Consider the following 25,445-nt stretch of genomic DNA (forward strand, 5'->3'; position numbering starts at 1 on the left):
ACAGAGACAAAGTAGAGAGCAGAGACTGAAGGAATGACCATCCAGAGACTGCCCCATCTGGGGATCCATCCCATATATAATCACTAATACTATTGTAGATGCCAACAAGTGCTCGCTGATAGGAGCCTGATATAGCTGTCTCCTGAGAGGCTCTGCCAGTGCCTGACAAATACAGAAGTGGATGCTCACAGCCATCCTTTGGACTGAGCACAGGATCCCCAATGAAGGAGCTAGAGAAAAGACTCAAGGAGTTGAAGGGGTTTGCAGCCCCATAGAAGGAACAACAATATGAAGTAACCAGTATCTCCAGAACTCCCAGGGACTAAACCACCAATCAAAGAGTACATATGGTGGGACTCATGGCTCCAGCTGCATATGTAGCAGAGGATGGCCTAGTCAGTCATCAATGGGAGGAGAGGCCCTTGGTCCTGTGAAAGCTCTATGCCCCAGTGTAGGGGAATGCCAGGGCCAGGAAGCAGGAGTGGGTAGTTTGGTGATCAGGGAGACGGGGGAGGAGATAGGCGTAGGGGACTTTCAGAGAGGAAACCAGGAAAGGGGATAACATTTGAAATGTAAATAAAGAAAATATCTAATAAAAAACTTGAGGAATTTTCAATAAAATTCCCTTCATTCCAAAAGCAGCCAACAGAGCAGCAGTTACCTTTAGTACATCATCATCTTATAGGTTACTGATTGTCAGGTCCTCAAATGAACAGTTAGCACTAGAGAAAGTGCTGGGCTTGGTATTTATTTTAATGATTTACAGGTTATTGGTCATTTATTTTCAACTCTATATAGCTGAAGTCTTGAAATAATGGAATTTATCAGAGGAATGTCCTGTTCACCTGTGTGTAATTTGAACATCCTGAAAGGCTCATGCAGACTCATAAATCATTTGAATGCAGAGTCGAGTAATGGATCACCACAGTGCGCATTCACCCCATGCTGGGGGAAGAAAGGCATGGGGTTTGAGTTATTGCTTATGAGATAGCATCTCATATCCTTATGGCTTGCATTGCCAGGAGGCATTTTATATAACCTTCATACTTTATTTGCTCGCAGGTCATTCATAATAAAAAATACTTTTACCATCAAGTTTTTTATCAAGGTTTATTTTGTATTGTGTATTTATCAAAGCACTCACAAGTGTTCATGACAAAGTCACTTTCAAGCACTAAGATGGATGGTGGTCTTGAGCCCGGAACACCGGGTATTTTAACCTGCACAAACTATGTAGGATTAGGCAGTTAGTCTCTAATACACCAACCAGAAATGATAGACATGTTCAAATCAAACTAAATGGTCTCATAATAGGTTAGTCATTTGTCTAAAGTAAAGGCAGTGTGACTTTCCCTTTCTCCTGAAGCTATATTAAGAAACGTGGCCATCTCAAGTTCTGCATAATGCAGACATTTCTTTGTAAAGAAATACATGCACTTGGGAGGCAGAGGCAGATGGATTTCTGAGTTTGAGGCCAGCCTGGTCTACAAAGTGAGCTCCAGGACAGCCAGGGCTACACAGAGAAACCCTGTCTCGNCNCCCCCCCCCCCAAAAAAAAAAAAAGAGATACATATCTACTGTCAAACATCAACAATTATATCAGCTCAACTTTGGATTGATATTAAATATGATGTAAGATCTGCATTCTAGAATTTTCTTATCTCAGGAAAACATCTGTAAAGTATCCAACAGTTATGTTAATATCATCTAAATATTCACAAAATGTATACTTTATGTGGTCATTATTTCTTGTATGTAGATGTCTTATTTAAATTTTTAGAACTTCTAGATCTTTCTGCTATGGGGTCATCGTAGACCAGGAATATAATCTTCTGAAACTTCATTAGAAATTCAGATTCTCAGGTTACTCGCTAAACCTCAGTCAGTCCCACCAATGCCACTAGAGTTCAGAAACAAAAGTTTCACACCCCTGAGTAGCATGCTTAGACTTTAAAGTTTGAGACCGACAGACTGATGTGAATGGTTCAGACAGGGCCTGAGTTTGTAAAGAGACAAGAATCATTAATGTGACTCACAAAGTTATCAAGTGGCAAAATAATGTAGTAGCCAATACATTTTAGCACACGATGTGTTCCAGGCAGTTGTCTGGACATTTATTGCATCTGTAACCTCAGTTGTACAATCAGAAGGAAAAGACTCGTATGCAGATAGAGATGCATTGGTAAATTGGGGAATTCTGGAAGGTTTGTTTATTGTAGTCCCCAGAAAAGGTCTAAGTCTATAATGGCACTGTTCAAGATTAAGACTGGTGGGGTTAACAGATGTAAGGGATGTAGTAAGAACAGACCTAAAAGCCATGGAGGATGTTCTAGATGCCCTGGCAAAATTGTTACAATGACAAACTCAACTAAACACAGATGGACTTCTGGCTTAGTAAACATGAAGAGATCAGCTCACCTTCTCACTTTAAAATAAAGTTTAAGAGACCGTTTTGCATATTACCTTTATATGTAAATTTACATGTAGAATAATTGTGTATTACTTTATGAATCTGAGTCTTCACAATTGAAAACTATTGGTGGCACAGGAGTGTGTGTTTTCATGAGCAATCATGAGTATCATTATTAGCTCATATTTATTTACTTATTTTATGTATGTGAATGTTTTGCCTCCATGTATGTTTCTGCACCACATGTGTGTCTGTTTCCAGAGGCCAGAAGAAGATGTCAAATCCCCTGGGACTGGAGTTGGTTATAGATACCATGTGGGTACTGAGAGTAGCCTCCTCAGAGTAGCCAATGCTCTTAATGACTGACAATCTCTCTGGCCCTTACTATTTTTATTTAAAAGAATAAAAGTAGAAGGGCCGGTGGACAGTGATATAAATATGCTTCGGAAGGATAGACAAGTTTCCAAGCTTGAGTCTGTGTGTATGTCTTATACACATTTAACAATGTATAAAAACAAACCAAGATTAATCTGTGAACAAGATTGGTAAGATTGTTGTGACCCATTGAACTTTTCTTAACATCACCTAAAGCATAGCCTTCAGGGAAGAGTTCCAGAAGGTGAAATTTTCTCAAATATGAGAGGGTTCATACCACTCATACTTGTACTGGTTTCAGAGACTCAGTCAGCCTTATTCTAGTGTGAGCATTTTCTACAAATTGATAGGAGTCACCACTTTATCCTCTGTCTTTAAAAGCAAATAGAAACCATGGATTGCCTGGGAATTAGCATTATTCACAGCCATATAACCCATCTCTCGCAGGGCAGCATATTACCCTAGAGATTATCAAATTAAAGCAACAAACACCATTTCACAGTTTGATGAAAGAACCTGGGCTTGGCTTAGCAAGATGCTTTTGACTGGAGGATGCTTGTGGGATGATGGCCCAGTTATCCTCTCTTGCTCTGAGATCAGTAACCGCCTCAACCAATAGGGATTCATGCTCTTGGTTCCTGGTTGGTTTGGGCCTTTGTCATCCTGGCAGATTTATGACATGGGATTTAGATTCCCTCAGGACAAGTATCATAATAGAACAAGCAAGAAACAGAACACCCAGAATGGTAGCCACAGTCTCTTAAAGTCATATATTAGAAATGATCTTCCTTTCCTCTGCCATATTCTGTTCATTAGACAAAAGTCAGTAAGTGCAGATTATAGGAAAGGGAAATTACGTAAGGATGTGAGGACCAGCAGGCAGGAGTCATTGACTTAACAACAATACAGCTGGGTCTTTGCTATTCCTGCCTACATCCATATTTTCGAATGTCACTTTTTGACATGCATTATTTATGAAATGAAATAAGGACATTAAAAAACAAATTAAATTAAAGAGAAAAATATTTTTATATCTTAAACTTCAGAAAAGTCATATCACTTCTCACCAGAACTTTTTCTTTTTTTATTATTTATTTATTTATTTATTTATTTATTTATTTTGTTTTTGTTTTTCTGTTTAGTCCTGGCTGTCCTGGATCTCACTCTGTAGACCAGGCTGGCCTCAAACTCAGAAATCCACCTGCCTCTGCCTCCCAAGTGCTGGGATTAAAGGCATGTGCCACCGCTGATGGACCAGAGATTTCTTAATAAGATTATTGAAGTGTCTGAGCAAGGACTTATTATTGATCTTCCCAGCCTCACATCAGATCATGTTATGAACCCAAATTGAAGATCATTAAGCTAAGAGACATTTAGAGAGCTTAAAAATATTTGGCATTGAAAAACCCAAAGCCTCTAACAGTGATAGGAAAACATCACCTCTCTCACGGACCTGACAGTACCCTGTTTGCCTTTCTCTATAGTATGCTTGAGACTTCAAACCGGCTTGATGAAGAACACAGGCTGATCGCCAGGTACGCCGCACGACTGGCAGCAGAATCCTCCTCATCCGTAAGTAGAATGAAAGGATGCATTTGTTGGCCTCCAGGATCCTTTTAGCTTCAAATAACCCTAGTCTATGGTTATCATTATGCCTGGTGCTAGTTAAGAAGAAAATTGGTGCTTGTTTTATTGTTTGTGTCTTTGGTGCTATAATCATGGTATCTTGGTGACTTAGTCAGGGTTTCTATTCCTGAACAAACATCATGACCAAGAAGCAAGTCGAGGAGGAAAGGGTTTATTCAGCTTACATTTTCCACATTGCTGTTAATCACCAAAGGATGTCAGGACTGGAACTCAAGCAGGTCAGGAAGCAGGATCTGATGCAGAGGCCATGGAGGGATGTTCTTTACTGGCTTGCTTCCCCTGGCTTGCTCAGTATGCTCTCTTATAGAACCAAGACTACCAGCCCAGAGATGGCACCACCCACAAAGGGACCTCCACCTTGATCACTAATTGAGAAAATTCCTTACAGCTGGATCTCGTGGAGGCAGTTCCCCCAACTGAAGCTCCTTTCTCTTTGATAACTCCAACCTGTGTCAAGTTGACACATAAAATCAGCCAGTATACTTAGTGATGTACTCCCAGCTTTAAAAATATGGTGAACAGAAAAGCAAAGGCTCTTCAGTAGTGCAGTGCTCCCAGTTAGAGCCCCCATACCTTGCTTTACCCAATACCATCTCTGTATTGGAGAACCTGAGAAAGGAGTGTTTGATTTCCATTGTGTAGGTATATTTGAGATCTGTAGAATGGCTTGCTCTTAGAAGGAATAGCAATTCAGTTTTCTGTTCTTGCCCACCTCTTCGGATGGAATAGTTTCTTCTTCCCTGTCTGTATATCCCATGATTCCCATCTCACATGTGAGTTCACATTCCAAATATTAAATAATGTCAACTATATGTTTTACAGCAGCCCACACAGCAGAGGAGTGCCCCTGACATCTCCTTCACCATCGATGCAAATAAACAGCAAAGGCAGCTGATTGCAGAGCTAGAGAACAAGAACAGGTAGGGCTTCGGGGCATGCACCACAAGTCTGGCATTCCTGTATATGCCTAATTAAGGGAGAATGCCTCAGTCTGCAAAGATGGCCAGTTATAAGAGTGTGTCTGTAGTGTGTGTGGGGGTGAGAGAGAGAGAGAGAGAGAGAGAGAGAGAGAGAGAGAGAGAGAGAGAGAGAGAGAGACTCGATGTCTAAACTAAGCCTACTTATGCCTCTATTCCTTATTTTAACTCCACCTTCTCTGAATGAAATGGAAGTTCTCTAAGAACAGAGGTTGTGTCAAAAACCTGTACGGGCCCAGAAGTAGGCCTAAAATTGTACGTGCTGAATAAATGTGTTTGAATGAGAAAATAATAAAAACCTGAGGCAGAGCTCAAACTAAATTCTGAGAAAGCTCATCATGGGAAAAACCTATACATTCTGTATTCCTTAGAACAACATAAAATGTCTTAATACTTCATCCCATTCTGCATGCTAATGTCACAATCGATGCTGTAGTGGTAAAGAAGTAAACTGGTCATTATTTCATGCCTGTAGAGCTTAGGCTAAAAAATGTTGAATTAATAGTCAAAACATTACTTAAGATGCTGCAGATAAAAAAAAAAAAAGAGGTTTAGCACAATTCATGTGCATAAACCCTCTTTTGACTGAATTGTCCCAGAGCCTGGCTATCATTGTGAGGAAGCTACAAGTCAGAGTGGACATAGCACATAATAACTATAACATCATGACTTTGAAACAACTTCACACCCACCAAGGAGATCTCTCTTACAAAGAGGGATCGCTCTAACTTACTGTGTGATAGAAAGCAAGAATCAAGAAGGAAGAAAAGAAAGGCACTGTAATGAGCGAAGGGAGGAACAGGGGAGTCAGAATTTGTTGAGGATAGTTACCAGTTTATGAACTGCTATTCTGCTTCATGTAACATTGTTACAGATACTGTGCGAAAATAGTTGTGTAGCATTGACAAATGTACTTCTTTCAAATGAGCAAGGACATTTAAAACCCATGCAGGAGTGATGTGTGAGTAACAATAGCAGATGCAGGGAATGCAGTGGGTGGCTGAGTGGGAGGAGGAGGCTTGAAGAAAGCGTGTGAAGAAGTCAGTCAGCTAAGGGTTCGGAGCCAATGGTGTGAAAGAGCCCCTTGTCCACAGGTCCTCAGGATAGATGTGTGGGCCCTGACAGGGATAAAAACGGGAAACAAGGGTGAGGAGGCTGTGTTCACTATCCTATTGATGTTTTACATAAATTTGAACAACAGAAAGTAAGTGGAAAGAAAGAAAAAGAAAAGGTACTTTCTTTAAAATTCTTGATAAAATTGTCAGTCACTTTATAAATCTTAGCAAATTAGAATTTTGAAGAGTTTATTTTCTGTTCGGTAACAAAGTAAGCTTGTAATATGTGATGTGAAGGGTTATTCAAAACAAGCCAGCCTGGAATTAATAAAGGTCATTGTACCCATGAGTGAGTCACTTATAAAATCAGTGACAGAGCTAAGAAGAAAGGAGAGGAAGGTGAGGACGGAAGGTTATTTACCTGGAATTGGTAGGCCTGTGGCTGATTAAACAGTGGCCAAGTTGAAGCCAACCTCACTACACAACCCTTTCATTCATTCCTAGTTTCCAACAGACACCGCCAGACAGGCATTGGTTCTCCCTCCCCTCTTCCCTCTCCTAAGGCACACACTGTGGTGGCTAACCGGGAAGGAAAGAGAGGTCCGAAGTCAGGATTGACAGCAGCCAACCAACCTTCTGGATGACAAACAGAAGGCAGGCCTTTGCTTTGAGATGTTCTTTATAGAACACGTGTACTGCCTTTCCTCCATCACACCTCAGAAAGCCTCTAAAGTGGGCACAGTGACTGCTGCCACCTGTCATACAGTTAACACTAAAAAGCAATGCATCCTGTCCCCCTCTCTCCCCCCTCCCATGGCAGCCTTCTCTGCTTATCACTGTAGTCCAGGTTGAGCGAGTTGGGGGTCAACGTTGTGTAGAAGATGAGGTGGTCATTGGACATGTTAAGAAATTTGGCCATGAAACACAAAAGAGAGAAGTACAGGTAAAAATCAAATAATCTCTGAGAAAGATAATAACTTCCCAGAGTAAATCCAAGGGACTGAGATGAAGGGTGAGAATAAAAATATCAATAAGGCCAAAAATGAAGCGCTGTGGTGGGGCATGTGGGAAAATGTCTTCATGTTTCTGATAGAGTAATCAGCTAACTGAAGCCACAGAGTGCATCTTCCCAGGGCTGGGTGGTGCTGCTGAGAAGCACTGAGTCTGTGATGAATAGAAATCCACATGACTAAGTCCATGGTGAATAGATGGTGCCAGAAACAGCATAAAATAACCAGTGTAGACAAGTAGACAACACAGTAATGACTAGTGGAATGTTCTGGAAATTCCATCAGAGAGCTTCTGCCCTCCTCTTTACTTTCCACAGATTTCCCAATGACAATCTTGGCACATCCAGGCTTCATTAAAGGACCCTTTTTCGTTTACTCTCTTGCTTCTTCCTCATATCTGTCTGATACAAAGAGAATGGGCAGCTGGGAGTGAGGATGACAGGTAGAGTAGAATGTCCAGATCAAGACCGGAGTCTGTGCAGCATCAGGAGGATGGGTCAGACCTGGCCTGACCCACACATGTCAGGCTCCCTGCTGTGCCCCTTACAGACAGAGGGGAACAAAGTCTGCACCAACTGATCCATAAATATTTCCTCTAGGCTGCTCCACTCGCCTGCCCTTTCACCCCTCCAGAACCCCTTCAGTTTGTGGCCTAATCTCTGCCTCCCCAGTTAAATCTGCCTTCATCTGGGGCTTGTCCTAGTTTTACCAATCAGCAGAAAGTGCTGGGAATGTTGTAATTACATAGGCTGTGCCAGGACACCATTCTACTGCTGGTTTCTGGATGGTTTTGTATTGTGCACTCCTAAGCACATGCTTGTAAACCTGGGGGAGAAGGCAGGAAAAGAATGGGAGGGGAGGGGAGGGGAGGGTAGGGGAGGGGATGGGAGGAGACGGGAGGGGACAGGAGGGGACGGGAGGGGAGGGGAAAGCCCTGTTCTGCTCTTGGGCATGAGTGATTCCTAGAGGCCCCTGCCCCACCACAGAGAAATAGCTCATTCATGCTGAACTCACCCTTCTTAAACCAGCAGCCCCAACCAGGACCTAGTCCTGCACATGCATGCAGGTACTCTCTGTGGCACAGCTCAGAGCTCTGGAGCCTAGGAATCCTGAACAGCTTCAGAAGGAGGGGAAGCAAGGTTACAGCAGGTGGACCTGCACTCTATAACCACAATGGCCCCCTCTCCTCTTTGTATGGAAGATGAGTTTCCATGAGTTTCCTTTAAAGAAACTTTCCACCCCAGAGCGCCAGGGGAAAAGCCACTGATATAGTCCAAACTTCTTACCATACCCAGGCCTCCTGATTCTTAAATTATTATTCAAAGCTATAACCACCCTGTTGTGTTACAGAATTCCAGCTTGATCTTTGGTGTCTAAACTTTGGTGCCCCATTACCTGATTTAGAGTAGTCTAATACTCCCTCTAAAAGAAATGTACATTAGCCTAATTTATTATTCCTTGTACCCGTGCATTGTGTTATTGTATTACTCTATAAAATGGACAATTTTGTGTCAATTTAAACTTTTGAAACACAGGAAGCCACCCCACCCCTCAAGTTGCTCATCAAGATTACTCTCCTCCTTCAGTGTTTCGTGCTCCCTTACAGGCACTCGGGCCTTTTGCTAAGTAGAAAGCTGACACTTCCATTTCTCCCGAGAGTATATAACTAATAATCCTAGTTAATGGCTTCAAATCTACTTACTTACTTATAATTTGCCTCGCACGGTTGCATGCCACTGATGGCCGCCCTAATATTCACCCATGTGCAGGATAGACCAGCATCAATAACACACTGACATATCCCATTGCCTGGCAGAGGTTCCACCAATAGCACTCTATGTCACAGGATCAATTACAATAAATCTTTTTAAAGAGTCTTTCCTTGTAAGGCTTCCTTCTTTGCAATTCATTGTTAAAACTGAAGATGTAAAGTAAAAAAAAAAAAAATTAAAAACTATGACTTTGGAATTTGTCTGATAATTTCAGCAAGAAAGATTTTTCTCAGTAAGAAAATAAGGTTATTTATTTTTGTTAACTGTGCATCATTTAAACTTTCCTCTCTCTCCAAGCACCTTTCATTTAGTATTGATGGGTCTCTGGTGGTGTCAGAGTGTGATCATAAATAATAGGAGATACCAAGCAGTTCTCTCGCCAATATTGGATGTGTTTCCACAGCAACACATGACTTACCGGAGAGAGGATAGGTCCTAGGGAAAACACACAGCAACGCACTGCACAGCCTACGTAGTTAGGATGTGCTAGAGAGAGGTGAGAGCCTTCCCTTCACCCATCCTACCACTGATAGCCAAAACTACACAGCTACAGAGCATCCCCAGCTATGGAAGGCCAGCTGTGCTCCTAACCACAAGACCATCCACTTCGCTCTGTTCTGCTGGCCTGGGGCATTTGTATGTCAGTGTCTTGGGAGGCCACTGACACTGGTTCTTACCTTCCCTCTCTCCCAAGAGAAATCTTACAAGAGATTCAGAGACTTCGGGTAGAACACGAGCAAGCTTCCCAGCCCACTCCAGAGAAGGCTCAGCAGAACCCAACCTTGCTGGCAGAACTCCGCCTCCTCAGGTAAGAGAAAGACCCAAATTTACCTGGGGAACACAAATGTTTGAGATCTGTTTGGTTTGTTTGTTTTTTTAAGTGCATCTTGTGGGAGGGCCTGTATGCAGGCATGCAGGTACATGTGTGTCTGGGTATACACGTAGGAGCCTGAGGTTAGCTGTCATCTGCCATCATTCCCAGAATCCCTCACTTAGCCAGAGCTCACTGTTGTGGCTAGTGTACCTAGCCAGCTTACCTGAAGACTATTAAGGTTATAAGTGGAGCACTGTGCTTATCCGACATTCGTGTAAGAGTTAGAGATGTGAAATCTGGCTCTCACACTTGTATGTGCTGAGCCATCCTCAGTCGCAGTGTTTGAGCTCTTTAGCACAGTCTGGCAGCAGCTGGCCAGCACACAGTCCTGACCCACCACCATAGCTGCTCATCTTTGTTTTTCAATAAAACACACTTCATCACTGACATTTTAGCAATTTTGAGAGACTCTGATTTTCACCAGACATTAAGAAAAAGACAAAGTGTTCCTTAGATCAAAAGCAATATATCTTCGGTAGGAAACAAAAAAGTTTCACTTGGCTGTTTTTACTTATTTACACTGTCAAAATGGGTGTTCGTTAAAAGCAAACACATAAGCAGCTATATAAACAGCAGGGTTGCTAAATTGGAAGATTCATATACAGCTCACAAAACAGAGTCTGATTTCTCTCTAAATTGTGTCTTCAAGAGTCATGCTATGTGGTACAGGCCTAGAATTCCAGGCAATAAAGATGCTGAGACAAGAAGATCATGAGTTCAAGACTAGCCTAAGTAACATAATAGGACATTGTCTAAATTGTTTTTTAAAGTGTCATAGCTAGCTCATTGGTAGAACTCCTAACACAGAACGTGTGAGGGGTGGGGTCTGATCCCCTGTACTGCCTTTAAAATAGAGGTCACACCTCTGTGCTCTTTTATTAATGGGAAAGGTAGTCTTGTCTAATCTGTCACTTTAGGATAACTGAGTTGGAAGGGACTAAGGAAGGTCATGACCAGTGCCATCTCAGGAAGAAATCTAAAGGAGTCTGCCTTGGATGAGGGCTGCAGTTGTCCCCACTTCTTCTTGCTGCACGATGTAGGTATTATTGTAGGTTCCTCCTAGGAAACTGTCTTAGCACCATGTCTTGGATGTGACGTGGATTCAGATGTATTATGGAGCAGATAACAGAGAAGTAGATTCCCTCGGTGAGGAGCATATTGATGTTTCACAGGCAGCTTTAACTGTGGAGAAGCACATGGCCTCATCCTTTGGTTTATGTGCTGAGGGTGCCCCCTGTGTGCCTACAGCTCTGTGAGCTATAATTTCTATGAGTATAGCTGCCTCTTCACAGAAACCCAGCAGGGTAAAGCCTCTTGTCTTCCTCCAGAGACTAAACTCAGTCAGTTCCTCCTGCTCTTGTGATGAAGTCCATGTTGTGTGCCTTCATGCATGTTTCTCGGGGTTCCATCGAAGCTCAGCTCCTCAGACACATGAAGACCAGAGGAGCCCTGCAACCCACAGGCCACAGGCTCTTCCTCTCCCATACTCAAGACTAGAGCAGACCCATCAAAGGCTTGACTGTAAAGGAGATGAACAGAACTTTCAGATGCTGCTTAATGTAGAGCAACTGCCTTATACATTTGAATATTAATCGATAATTATTTAACTTAGTTATTAATAGCATAATGACTTAATTAATGGAAACAGGAATTCTTCCAAAGAATTTCTTCCAGATACCTCTCTGGTCTCTGTTACACCTCCAGTGAGACACCACAAGTCCTTGCACATCCAACTACTCTGTTTCCTAGAAGGGAGGGAATGGGCAGAAGAGACCAGTGGTGGCGATTTTTACAATCTTCATCCCAGGCTTTAAAAGTGAATGACTGCACGATGGTCTTTTGCCAGATTGTGTCATGAAGAACCTCCACCGTTTAAAGTTCAAAGTTAAACCTAATGTTCAAAGACATAAAGCTGAATACGCCAACATGGGAACCGGATGGTCATTTGGTCTGTCAGGATCAGAGTGGCACTTTGTGTCTACCTGAAATGCCATGTCCATCTCTTCTACTGCTCAGTCTTACAGGAGAGATTTAGGAGAAGAATTCTCACACGCATTTTTTGATGGCTCTCCTGTACAGCTTTTACTTCTCAAAGTGTTCTGCTCCAGCTGGGGGATAGACTGGGGGGGACGGCGGGATGAGCCTGGGGTCACTGAGAATGTTGTTCTAAATATTTCTCCATTTCTGATGGAGCCATCATGGGACAGGGACAGTTCTTAGCACCCTCCTGTGCCTCAAATTTGGATATCCCATGACCTCTGCTGAGCACAAGCCCTTCTTCCTAAAGAATCAGAATTATTAATCATTTCTTTACTATTGGCCCTCCCTGGTGCCCAATGGCTTATTGTCTGTCTGTCTCTGTGTTCTATATCCCCCCCCCAGGAAAAAGTGTCCTCTCTAGAAAGATACTTCTCTACTTGTGCCAAATGCCGCATGTGTCAGATACCCCTTCTTGCTCTGTGCTAAGCATTTCCAGGGTTCAGAGATTCCATAGACACACTGATCTCAGATTTAAGTAAATAAAGCCCTAGAATTCTGTTTTAGTGTGTTTTGTTATTTGAGACTTTCAAGAGGGCTCTATGACAGCGAGCTCTTACAAAGTCACTGCGGACACAGTTGGCAGGAGTGAGCGGTACCCATGGGAGTCCTTATCATGCTTTTTCTACTCCACCCTTCCAGAATCTTTTCTTGAGAAAACAAGGAGTTATTGGACTTGCTTTAACAAATACTCGATTTTATTTTTATCTTAAAATCTCTGTGGCCTTTTTACGTGAACATGTTTCATTCTCTATTTAAGCCACAAGGATCCTGAAAGCCACATTTGCAGAGCAGATGTGGTTATAAACAGGCACTTCCTATGTGCCCATCACCTGACTGGGTGATAAGCTGTGTGTGTGCTCTACCACTGAACACAAACCTTGGAGAAAGGCTCTCTTATGTTCCCTTTTATCAAGGTGGAAACTGAGATTCACTAAAGTGAAATAAATGTGGGAGACATCATGACACTAGATCATTAAGTATGCATGCATATGCTTCTAAGACAAACATTTTCTTTTATAACTGTGGCCCAATCTCAAATTCAGGAAGTTACTGTGGAAATGTTATTATCCCATATGTCATTCATATAATGATGTTATTGGTCTAATACCATCATAAAAGTACGTAGATTCTTACACATAGGCGCTAAATTAAAAATAATCTTACAGGACCTCAGGATAAAAGGCTTGACTTAGAGATGCCTACCCTTAGCAGAGGGAGATCAACGCCGTTACTTAGTCCCTGTGTTGTTTGAGCCTTGGATGTGAGGAGCACGCCACAGATGAGTACCTGCGCTTTCCTTCGGTAACTGCTGCTCTGGAGAGAAGGCTGAAGACTACTTTTATAATATGAATATACAATAAAGTTGACTTATGTTGGCTAGGCTTCACTTTTTCTAAGGTTTTTAAATACCTCTCGAAGTATGTCTTACCTATAATAGTAGAGTTCTTCACTGACCTTCTCCTGTAGCCAAAAATTACAGAGACAGCATGAGGTGAAACCTAAGATTAAACCAGAAATATTAGCAACCTTTGTCCCAAGTCCTACTGAAAATGTCCAGAGGCTACTGTGTGCTGATATAACAGTCATGGTGTTTGTCACTGAGGGATACTTTGGAATGAGATGAAACATGCAAATTAGAAAGATTCTGCCCAAGAGGCAGCAAGCAAAACAAGCTGCTGTAAACCTATAACATATGTGATGCTTCCCTTCCTCTAGATTCAGAAAGGAAGAACTAATTAAATGGTCAATCACAAGTGCTAATACACACACACACACACACGCACACACACGGCTAGAGAAATGGCTCCATGTTTAAGAGCACTGACTGCTCATCCAAAAGACTCATGTTCAATTCTCAGTACCCACATCATGGCTCACAACCATCTGTAACTCCAGATCTGTAACTCAGTTCCAGCGGATCTGACGGCCTCTTCTGGCTTCTGAGGCATCAGGCATACACATGGAGGAAAGACACATGCGCAGGCAAGACACCTATCTACTTAAAGTACAAATGTAAATAGGAAAAGAATATGGGCATGTGTGTTATTATTATGAGTGAAGCAAAGGCTGTGATATTTATAAGTTTTACATTTTCAAGTCACTATAAAGAATAGAGTCTATATAAAAACATATTTAAAAATGTTTCATATTCGTTCCTAACCTGTCCCTTTATAAATAAATATCTTTCAGCTGAGTCAGTCACAGCCTAACTCACTGTGATATCACTTACAATCAGTTTTTATTTCGCAGACCCCACTGTAAGTTAACTTAGTATGTTGTCTGTGCCATTGAGACATATGCATGTATACATTAATGCATGTTACTAAGGAATCCAATCTTTTTTAAAATATAAACTCTGGTATTTCAATCCAAGCTAAAGACCCCTTAGGAATCAAGGGGAAAACACACACACACACACATACACATTGGTACATCAGAAGGGTACCAATTGCACACATGCTAGAACAGATGTTAAATTGCTTCCCTATGTCAGATTTCCAAAGGCTATGGAAAACTGCATGCGAATTTATAGTAATGGCTTTGGATTTTGAAAATTTGTAGTGCCAGTCCTTTTCAGTAACTTTGGGTTTTTATTTGATATTTGAAGCCAAGATTACAGACCAAAGCTGGCCAAATCATAAACAAAGTGTGGTAAACCTGGTATTAATATATGATATTATTTTGTTGCTTTATGTTTATGTTTTAATATTTGTTAATTTTATTTAGTTTTGTTATTTTGCACATATGGGTATTTGCCTGCATATGTGTATGTGTTCTACATGCTTACAGTGTCCACAGAAGTCAAAAGGGAATATTGGATCCCCTAGAACTGGAGTTTCACATGCTTTTAAGCCACCCTGTGGATGCTATGAGTTGAACCCAGGTCCTCTGGAAGTACAAATGCTTTTAATTACTGACCCAACTCTCATGTTTGGTTTTATTTACCATCCCGGAAACTGAGCATAAGACCTTGAATTTGATAGGCAAGCACCTAACCCACTAAGCCAAGGCCCTCTTTAATTCTCACCTTGAGATGGACGGGCTCTATCCTTGGACCCACAGAACAGCCCAGGCAGCCTTGAGTTTGTAATCTCCTGTCTCAAGCACCAGGTAGCTGAGCTTCCAGGCCCTCACCCCGCGGCCTAGCCAACACTCCTTTTCCTGCCGTTTCGTCTCTTTCCCCTCTAGTGCCTCTCAGTGTCAACAAAAGTGACAGAGTGCAGATTGCTTTCCTTTCTGCTGACAGTGTAATAGAAATTCTGTAAAACAAACACAAGCTTTATTCATCGTAGAGAACACACACAAGGGAACTTAGCTATTCGCTCTGTGAAACCAAGCCCCAACCAAATACTTCAGATTGGTTATCACCAGTAGGGCCATGACTAGCTCTCCTCAGAAGCGGATCAGTTGCACACATGCTAGAACAGATGTTAAATTGCTTCCCTATGTCAGATTTCCAAAGGCCATGGAAAACCTCATGTGAGCTTATAGTAATTGCTTTGGATTTTAAAGATTTGTAGGGCTGGCCTTTTTCAGTACTTTTGTGTTTTTGTTTGATTTCTGAAGCCAAGTGTACAGACCAAAGCCAGCCAGACCATAAACAAAACGAGGAAATGCCAAAAGGGATTTCTATCCTGCTTAAATGTAGTGTAACTTCTCTCAAACAACAGTACCCCACTCATATTACAATCATTTACCCACTTGAAGACAGTTACCTATCTGGTAACACTATTGAAGTCTAGACATGCCCTCTTAGAGACAGCCCACTACACACCCACAAAATCAGGAAATGGAACGAGCTTGACTTGAGCGATTTTCTGATGGTGTTGGCTTTTTTCTTAGACAGCGCAAGGATGAGCTAGAACAGAGGATGTCTGCTCTCCAGGAGAGCCGGAGAGAGCTGATGGTCCAGTTGGAAGGCCTCATGAAGCTCCTGAAGGTAAGACATCTCAAAGCAGTGTTTCTAACTTAGAATTGTAGTGTTTTTTTTTAAATTGTTGACACGTAATTTGCAATGGCTTTTCCAATTGCTGTATGTGACTTTTGTCCCCAAATGGTGCAAACTCAACTATGGAACTATTTCTTAGGCCTGAGAAGGACTAGCAGTCAATCAGTAGTAGCTTTCATTCTCACTCACTTTCTTGAACTGGGCTGCTAAGGACCACAGGGCAAGTTCTTTGCTTATTTTCAGTCTCTTTGTGTCCTTGAATATTATAAAACTGGATTTGTCTATAAATGCTTTTGATCAATTTTAACAATTCTGATGAGGTTAAACAGAGACTGACATCTGATTCAGAACATTAAGAAATAGTGACTGATGCGTCTTGGCAATAATAGTAAATATGTTATTGCATTCATGTGGCTCCAACAAGCCACATGACTTCCTTGGGTCTCAAGTGCGGATTGTAAATGGGATATTTCCTCTTTCTTCTAAGGAAAAAGTATTAAACGACCGAAGTCCTGTTGAGGGCAATGTTTTTCCATCGGAAGTAGCAATCTCCTTTAATGAGTATATACTGAATTACTTTCCAAGTTAGCAGCAGATGGACACACGGCCACTCCGTCCTGTAGCAGTGCCGTGCTCCATGTTCTTCTGGCCTGAAAGAAACTAGTGAGAACCAGTATAAACAGGAACTCATGTGCCAAAGGCAGCAGCTGGAACTTCTGAAAGGCTGTCCCCAGAGGAAATGTCCCTATGCATTCACCCTGAGACAGGAATTTCAGACCAGTTTTCATTCCCTGCATTTCCCTCCCTTCCCCCACACCAGTTTGTAGCTTCTCTGCTGCCCTTTCTGTTTTCTCTACTTTCTCTTTCTCTTTCCTTTCCTACTCCCTTCCTGCCCTCCTTTCTCTTTCTTTGGTTCTTCCTTTAAGCTCTTTTTAGCAACAATGTTGTGAAGCTTTCTGCACCAGAAACTACTTGCAACATTTCTTTCTTTTGTTTGCTTTGCTTTGTTTTATAACTCAGCCAACATTTTGGCCATCGGTCCTGTGTTTAATAATCCATTTGGGAAATGTTTTATCATTACTCAACAAAGCTTACTTTCCAGTGTGTTACACACACGGAGTATAGAACTGGGGGTTGGGTTGACTGGTACTGTGGTAAGACTAGATCATTAGTGACCTGCTGCTGTTTCTAGCCTATTGTCTCATTTGATGCAACAGAAAATCTCTTTTCTGCTTCCCGTTGAAAATACATCAGATATAAAGGTCTGAGCCCATCTTGCCCTTCCCCGAATGGCAGGAAATTTTGAAAAATCTCTCTGCTGCTGTTCCTACGGTGATGAGATAGAGGAGTCTACTGGCCAGCAGCCACCGTGGGGTTAAGCCTACCCAACCGAACACAGACTTTGTACCAAGACATACTAAGACTAGGATAGACAGATCAGACACAGGAAAGGAATGGGTCTGTTGTCTCAAATACCTAAATAGGCTTGGAACTGAAGTGAAGGTTTGGCAGAGGCCAGGAGAGGTGTTCGAAGCCACATTAATACCTCCTGTCTCCTCCTTCACTGTGTACATGCTCTGGTTGGAACCCTGGGTAATCTAATTGTTATTGATTCGATCTTTCTGTAGGAAGAAGAACTGAAGCAGGGAGTAAGTTATGTCCCCTACTGCAGGTCTTAACTAACAGTGGAGGGCTGCTGTCCTGCTGACCTCAATGCTTTGGCCTCTAATGTATGTTCCTGCTTCAGTTTGGAGAGAAAAAAAAAAACAAAAACAAAAAAACAAACCTACTAATTTGCTTCCATTTCAATGTAGTGCTTGAATTGAGATTATAAGATTCAGCATTCTGTTACAACTGTCAATACTACTGTCGGCAACAAATGAAGACCTGTTTTGTGTTGAGAAGGGAGAACGACTTGTGTTTCCTTGGGAAGGTTTTGTTCAGATCCTCGAGGGTGTTAACTTTCAAATTCATGTTATGCTCTTTGAGGTTATTGCTGGGACCCTTCTCTTGATAGAAGGTCAGTCATTGGAGCTCCTCAAAGGTCAATGTTGTTGCCCAAGCTGCAGCCCCACAAGAGCAAACCTCCACACTGTGAACATTTAGTTCAGCTTCCATTTCTCTGAAAAGGCATAGAAACTCTTCTCATAAGGATCGGGTAATAAATGCCCTGCCATCACATAACATAAGCTATGCCACCCATCCTGTGCTCATAGATGTGTTCAATCCTGTAAGACTGTTCTCGGTAGCCGACTGACTGTCCACTTCACACCTCTTTAGTTCCCTCCAAAGCTGTTGGTTAACAATGTCCTATAAAAAATAGGCAACTTTCTTCCCTTCCGTTCTTCCCGAGGTTCTTTCTGCTCTGTGATTTTATAGGTCCTATAAACACCTATTTTTCTGTAGATAGGGGCATCATGACCATTGGGCTGTGTCATACTCTGAAGCCCTGTTTGACCTTGTAGCAGAAGAAGCTGTACATGGAGAGAAGTGAAACCAAAGTAGAGCAGAAGAAAAGCAGCTTGAACACCCTGTGCATGTACCAAAGTGTATGATGATATTTCCTAGCTCCATTATTTAAAGATATCACATTATGCCCATGGTGAATTAGAAACTTGAACCTGTCCGATTTCAATAGCTCTGTTAACTCTTCTGTATGCTCTTTTCTATTTTCCATTCTGTGTGTTTGTGTGTAACAGAGAATGTTTGCAAAACACTGGAAACTTTTTAACTCTTCATTCCCAAGGTCTGTAAAAACTTAATAAGAAAAGAAACATGTTAAACCAATCTGTAACTCAGACAATAAAGACGATGTGCGGCATTATTTTGTACATTATGAAAAAATTCCTTTACTGAACTGACGCCAAATTTTCACCAGGGATGACTCCCTTGTCTTAAAGATGCACTGTATTTGTAGCCTCTACCGTTGTCTGTTCCTGCATCCCTGGGGTGTGGCTGCTGGACTTCAATCATGGCAGAGTGTATCCCTTGATATCTCTTTGCAAACAGGCTTTGCCCTGCCTCTTATTTTGCATGCATATAGAAACAGAAAAGCTGCTCTAATCTAAGCTCCCTCCTCCCTCTGGGCAGAGAGGGCAATCGTCTTGCCTTAAAATTCATTTCCCTGGGGACCCCTTCCCTCCATTTCCCAAGTATATTCCGGAAGGCTTTTATACATTCATAGAGCCAGGCTGTGGAAGTGCCCTTTAGGTTGAACTTTGTCATCTCCCTTTCTATCCCTTTCCTGTGCAGCCCCTCCCAGCCTCTGCATGTTGAAGGTTCACCCCAATAAGGGCTGTAGCATGGATAGAAGCCATCTGCCAGAAACCCAAATGTAGGTTACACACTCATTCACTCTTATCTCCTCGGTTTCTACTCAAGCTTCTCTTTAAACCGTCCTCGGGTCAAGGGCACTTACAACGCAGCTTATAAACAGCAGCTCCACAAAACTGAAATAGAAGACGGAGGAACTGAGGAAGAGAAAATGGGGCAAGGGTATTCTGAACACTTTAGCAGCAAAACAAAAGAGGGAAAAGCAATCCAGAGTTTTATCAGCATAGAAATACCACTTCATGGAAGTTCAGAGTATCTTCCACATTAGGTACTAAAGCAAGCCTTCATTCAGATCGTTATAGAAAAGTACCGAACAATATAATAGAAAAATTCAGTGGTGGATTGCAAGTGGCCATTGCTTATACTGATCTTTAGTCAAAACTAAAGCCAGAACCTCATCAAATCCAACCCCATTGAGATAGTCCTGTGAGAAAATGAGCAAATTCCTTCCAAATCTCTTTCTCGTGGTTGAACATGATCTAAGGAGAGAATTTAGAGGTCTTACACTGGCCTTTACTTCTAAATTCTGTTTTATGAGCCTTTCCCCTTCAGGAAAATTCTCTTTGTAAAAATCAAACTCAAAATACCCCATAGCACAAATCATGCTTGATTTAATAACCTCTACTTGTTTTATAATAAATCTGTGTGGTTCAATGTAGTGTTTTATTATACTGGCATCTACAAGCTCTACATATACTGTTTCTTGTTACAGGTAATGCATGAAATTATCCCCCTTGAGGAGAGAACATGAATTTAAAAAAAATAGTGCCTGTAATATAACATGATTATGGTATCACAAGCAATAAATTGTGTTTTTTTACAAAACTTGAATCAAAGTTATCCTACCCTCTCTCTTCCTTGTGCACTCTTAAGATTTATTGAAGGAGCCATAAAATGAGCACTCATAAAAAATACCTTTAAGAGCAAAAGCAGCTGGGCTGAAGTTGCAGTAACGATATGTTCTAGAGTTTCTGGTACGTTCCCAGTTCCAACTGTTATGGTTAGGTCCAAGTATTTTAACTTTGAGTTAGCAAAATAAAGCCTTAGTAATTTTCTTTGTGAGATTACACCAGCTGAGCCTGAATCCCAGAGGCCGCTGTTCTAGCTCACACCTTTAAGATGTTGAGAGAGTAAACTAATTCCTCATCATTCATTTTGAGCATTCTGGTGGTATACACCTCACAAGGTTACTGGGGGTATTTTAGATGATAGTGGATATGAAAACACTCTGTAAAAATTCTATCTGGATATCAAATATCTGTACACATATGAGTACAGTCATATATAAATTTTGAAACACACACATTTACTTCTCTTTTTTTTTTTTCTGTCAGTTAACTAATAGAGTCTCAGTCTGGGAAAGAATTGTGAACATGACTTTCATTTTGTTTAGAGCTCTTATAATTGCTTTTAACAGTCAAAAATACAATTATTATGCTTTAGAAGTTACAGAAACATCTAGTAGGATTATTTTTCTGCTGTTGACATCAAATATGCTCCTAAATATACTAATGTCTACAGTGTTTGCTGTCAACATATTCCTGAGTACACTTTTAAAAGATGGTGCAGTGGATGGCTAAGAATGTCAATGGCCTGTATGTTGTACAACACACCCCAGAGTCTGGAGGCTCAACATAGACATTGCGTAACAGAGATAATTGGTGTGCGGTACTTCACAGGCAGGAATCAGAATCAGGAATCTTTCTCTGAGTTTACCACAAGGATTGATTTGAAAACTACTACATCTTAAACCTTGGAATCAAACTGGTCCCTATTTATTTGGGAGCTGAGTCTAGCATCATTCAAAAATCTCATCTCTTGCTCTCATTCAAATGCAATACAGAATATGAATAGGCCACAAGGAGCCAGTTTTCCAGCCTTGTTTTCACCTTCCATTATTAGCCTTCCTCATCCAGCCTGAAGGCTTTCTACAGAGTTGATAACTACTCCATAGAAAAGAGGGGGAGGAAATTTACCCTGAGATGATATCTGCATACAGAAATGAGAATCTAGTATTCCAAAATACATAAAGTATTTGATCAGACAATACACACACACACACACACACACACACACACACACATAAAATCTCATGTTTAAAGTGGTGTGATTGATTCTAGGAGAGGAAAAATAAATGATTCTCTGTTCAAAACCAGTGGACAGTGAGCCTTTGCTTCCAGATGGCATCTACACGGAGGGCTCCCAAGCCTTTGACTTTCCTTTTAGCTTTCTCATTTTATCTCATGGAACCTGGTACCGGCTTCAGCACCAATGGCCTCTGCCACGTCACTGTTGTCCTCACAAGTCTCAAGTCTTGCTGGAGCTTTTCCAAAACTCAGAAACTCCTCTCTCCTCTCCATACTATCACAGGCATCTTTATTGTGAAAACCACTCAAGCAATGCCTCCTTCCTGACCCGTCAGAGTCAACTGCGTCCTCTGTCTTCTATTGCATTTTGTACACAGCACTCCTCTAAGAAGCCCAGTAATCACAATGGTGATGATGATGATGATGATGATGATGATGATGATGATGATGATAACAGTTAGTGACTTTGTACAGCCTCATTTTCCCAGGCTGGGAGGTACAACTGAGTCAGGTAGCAGAGCCAGGTAGCATCTTCAGCCAGACCTTAGAGGCCGACTTTACCTGTGTAGTAGGTAGATGGGTAACAAATACTCCCCACCTCTCCAGGGTGGGTTCACTCAGCACTGACACATTTGCCCTTTTCCTTAAAGCATTCTTTCTCTCTGGGGCCAAGTAGAAACAAAAATACTTCCTGTAAAAAAAAAAATGGAAAATGTATGAGTCCTACCAGGCTTTTTAAAAATTGATGTGATGGCAGGTGGGGTGAAATCAGAGGATGCATGCAGAAATTAATTGTTCATTTAGTCTCCAGGAAGAGAGCTATTTTAAGTTGCCAGCTGTGATATATGTTTTCCTCATCCATAAATCAACCCTCCTTGGGAATGTTGGATCCATATATTGATCTGTATGGACCATTGTCCCGTCAATCTTTCCACCATTAATCATTGAGTAATTTCCAGGGAAGGGTTTTCTCAGGGAATTTGCTGAAACTCATTCTAAAGTTCAAAACAGACAGCCATGCTGGATAGCCAGACTACAGAGAATCTGGGGAAATAAACTTGGTGATCTGTCCCGTTGCCAAAGGGCAGCTGCCTTTCCTGTTGGCCCTTTAAGAGTGGGACCGAAGGAGCAGCAGAGAAGCCATTTCCTATAGGAGGTGCTAAGTATCAAACTGGGCAGTGTCCTGACAAGAGAAAAGATGGGGCTATGGTTACTGGGCAACCATGTATCCCACTCTGAGAACTCTGGGTAAAAAAAATGAACATGACTTGGGAGGTGCAGGTTGCAGAAAAGATGGAGCTAAATCTTTTCATTAACCCCCGGATTTCCCACCAAACTTCTTGACATAACCAGACTACTTGAAACTGGAACCATTAGATATTCATTTGGCTACGACTTGGGCATGACAGCTATTAGCCAGTCACACATTGTTGTCATTGAGATTCAATCAGAGATTTTTCTCTTAACAAGTAACCACAGCCGGTTACTTTTCCTCTAACAAAGAACCACTCTAGGGATTTTTGGAGACAGGAAACAGAAAAGAAAGACATTTACGTTAAAGAACAGGTAGTAAGCAGGAAGATAAGGGATTGATAATGCATCAGATGTGCAAAACTCTTAAAAAGAGCCTAGTGCACTATACAGGGCACGCTCTGGGGGGAAGTGCTCTATGGAACAGGCTCTCAGGGTGGGCATGCACTACAGGGGCAGGCTCTGGCAGGGGTGAGGGGAAGACGATGAAGCCAAAGTACACACCTCCTTACAAATGTCACCAGAGGTAAGAACCCCATGAGGACTGTGTACTGAAGAACCTGGCACAGCATATGTAAGCAGAACGAGGCGGTGTGTCCCTAGCACAGCCTGTCAAATGCTAGAGTGGGGTCACAACCCCTTACTTAAAACACTGGGTGCAACTATGAGGCAGACTTTGAATTTTTTTTTTAAACTTTTAAAGAGAGTAACATGGCATAACTACATCTGTAGTCTCTCATCTTATTGGAGCCAAATTTACAGTGAAATGTGTGTCTGTTTAGCCATGCTTAGACTTGCAGATAAGAGCTTATAGACCTGACCGATAGCTTGATGTCCCTTCTGCCACATTGGGCACTCACACCTGTCCTCAACCCAAGGAAAATGTGTTAGCTGGACTACCATGAGGCCTGGAGCACCATGCTGTGCCCATCGTGGGAGCTTCTCCGCCTTTGGTTCCTAAAGTTTCTAAATGTAGCAAAGTGTCATTGGACGCATGTGATGTTGGTCATATCCTGAGGAGACCCTGCAAAGCTCTGAGAAAGCCTCAGACTTGCAGTCTAAACTTCCCAATGCCCTAAGTAGCCTGATGACCTTCCATAGGCCACCTATCCCCTCTGAGCCTCAGTGTGCTCACCTACTCAATGGAAATAATAATGCCTAATATGAACATTAAAAATGTGAAAGTCTTTGGGATTAAAGTGCTTTTTTCATAAACTGATTTCAAACTGTTATTCAAATATAGTACTATCTTTTTTTTTTACTATTAGGAAAATCAACAATATATGCTAAAATGCTCTATACCCTCTAAAAAATACAAAATGAATACAAAAAAATAGTCATTTTCTTAATATGAACTCTCTAACAAAGAAGATCTGGCTTCTCAGGGTTGAATTGATGAGCCATGTTGGACAAACAAAAGGAGCCTATTTCTACCACAGTCTGTCCCACTTCACTTGCTCACCCCAGTAGACACCGCCTCCTGTGACTGAAGGTTTTTGGTAATAAAATAAGACATGTCCAGGAGTTCTCCCTAACCCCTGACTAGGACTGGATGTGCAGTAGAGGTGTCCAGCACTAGCTGCCCCCAAGACACCTGACCAACATCTGTTTCCCTCTGATGGACCCTCCACCAGCCATGGTTCATCAAGGGTTCTGTAGCCCTGAGGACTCAAAGTCCTTGGGCTCAGCCATGGGCTCAGCCACTGTTCCCCATCTCCCCAGGGCAACCGTTTTTCATTTTCAGATCCCTGGGATCCACAACTGGACACCTAGATTGGTGATCCCCACTCCATGCGTCATGAGGAAGAGATCCTCACGATGTTCATAGAACCTTTGGGGCAGGAGAAAGCTCAGCTGTGTGGTGAGATTAGTCACCATTGACACAAGAACTGGGGGTGCAGGGTTAGCTCAGACACGGGTTTCAAGGACGTGGGGCTGAGCGGCTGTTTTCTGGAAAACCCAGGCCCCTCTTTGAGCAGGCTGAGGAAAGCAGACAAAAACAACACCTAAGTCCTCCTCTCTGAGCCTGGACAGACCATTACAAACAGGTACTGTTACAAGTGTAAGACTGGAATCCACAGCCCTTGGGGCAGCACATGAGTTCTGTGCTATGCTTTGGTTTGCCTTGTTTCTGTTTCTGGATTTTCTTCACTTTATAGATTTGACAGTTACGTATGCTGCTGACCCCTGGAGAGCTAACAGCATGGCACTTTACAGGAACTGTGTGTGTGGTCTGTCTGTGTGTTGTGTGTGTACACGGGTGTGTTGGGAGGTGGGGGGTGTTTAACTGCCAGTAGCCGAACACAAAACAAAGATCTAAATAAAACATTCCAAAGCAGCAATCTCATGCTGCAAATCTCAGAGTGTGAACAGGTACACAGTTACTCTCTGGGTTTTCCTGTACAAAAGTTCTCACCATGGCTGGCCAGAGTCAACAGATTGGGAGGGAGCAGCTCAGAGTGCAAGGCCGGCTACATGTGTGCAACAGAGTCTCCCTGCATGCTTTACATGCATGCTCTATGTCTTCCTTTTCTACTAATTATTGAAACCAGGAGTCTGTTTTCAAGGGCTTCATTGAAAGAAAAAAAAGAAAGAGAGAGAGAGGGAGAGAAAGAGAGGGGGAGAGGAGAGGAGAGGGGAGGGGAGGGGAGGGGAGGAGAGGAGA

At 42.1% G+C, this 25,445-nt stretch overlaps 1 protein-coding gene across 16 annotated transcripts in view; it reads left to right on the forward strand.

Annotated features, from left to right (window-relative positions):
• The window catches only part of Dtna (dystrobrevin alpha), a 389,557-nt gene that overhangs the window by 347,253 nt on the left and 16,859 nt on the right, over window positions 1-25,445 (forward strand). For 11 of the 16 annotated variants that reach the window (XM_029547199.1, XM_029547193.1, XM_029547192.1 and 8 more), the window contains 4 exons: window positions 4,270-4,357; window positions 5,255-5,352; window positions 9,941-10,054; window positions 16,004-16,100. In XM_029547199.1, coding sequence (XP_029403059.1) covers window positions 4,270-4,357; window positions 5,255-5,352; window positions 9,941-10,054; window positions 16,004-16,100 — 397 coding nt within the window. Of the gene's footprint in view, window positions 1-4,269; window positions 4,358-5,254; window positions 5,353-9,940; window positions 10,055-16,003; window positions 16,101-17,737; window positions 20,246-25,445 lie in introns of those variants that run through there. The other 5 variants (XM_029547201.1, XM_029547200.1, XM_029547202.1 and 2 more) reach the window with 5 other exon arrangements.

The sequence above is a fragment of the Mus pahari genome, chromosome 15 (genome assembly GCF_900095145.1).
Source record: "Mus pahari chromosome 15, PAHARI_EIJ_v1.1, whole genome shotgun sequence".
NCBI classification, from domain to species: domain Eukaryota; kingdom Metazoa; phylum Chordata; class Mammalia; order Rodentia; family Muridae; genus Mus; species Mus pahari.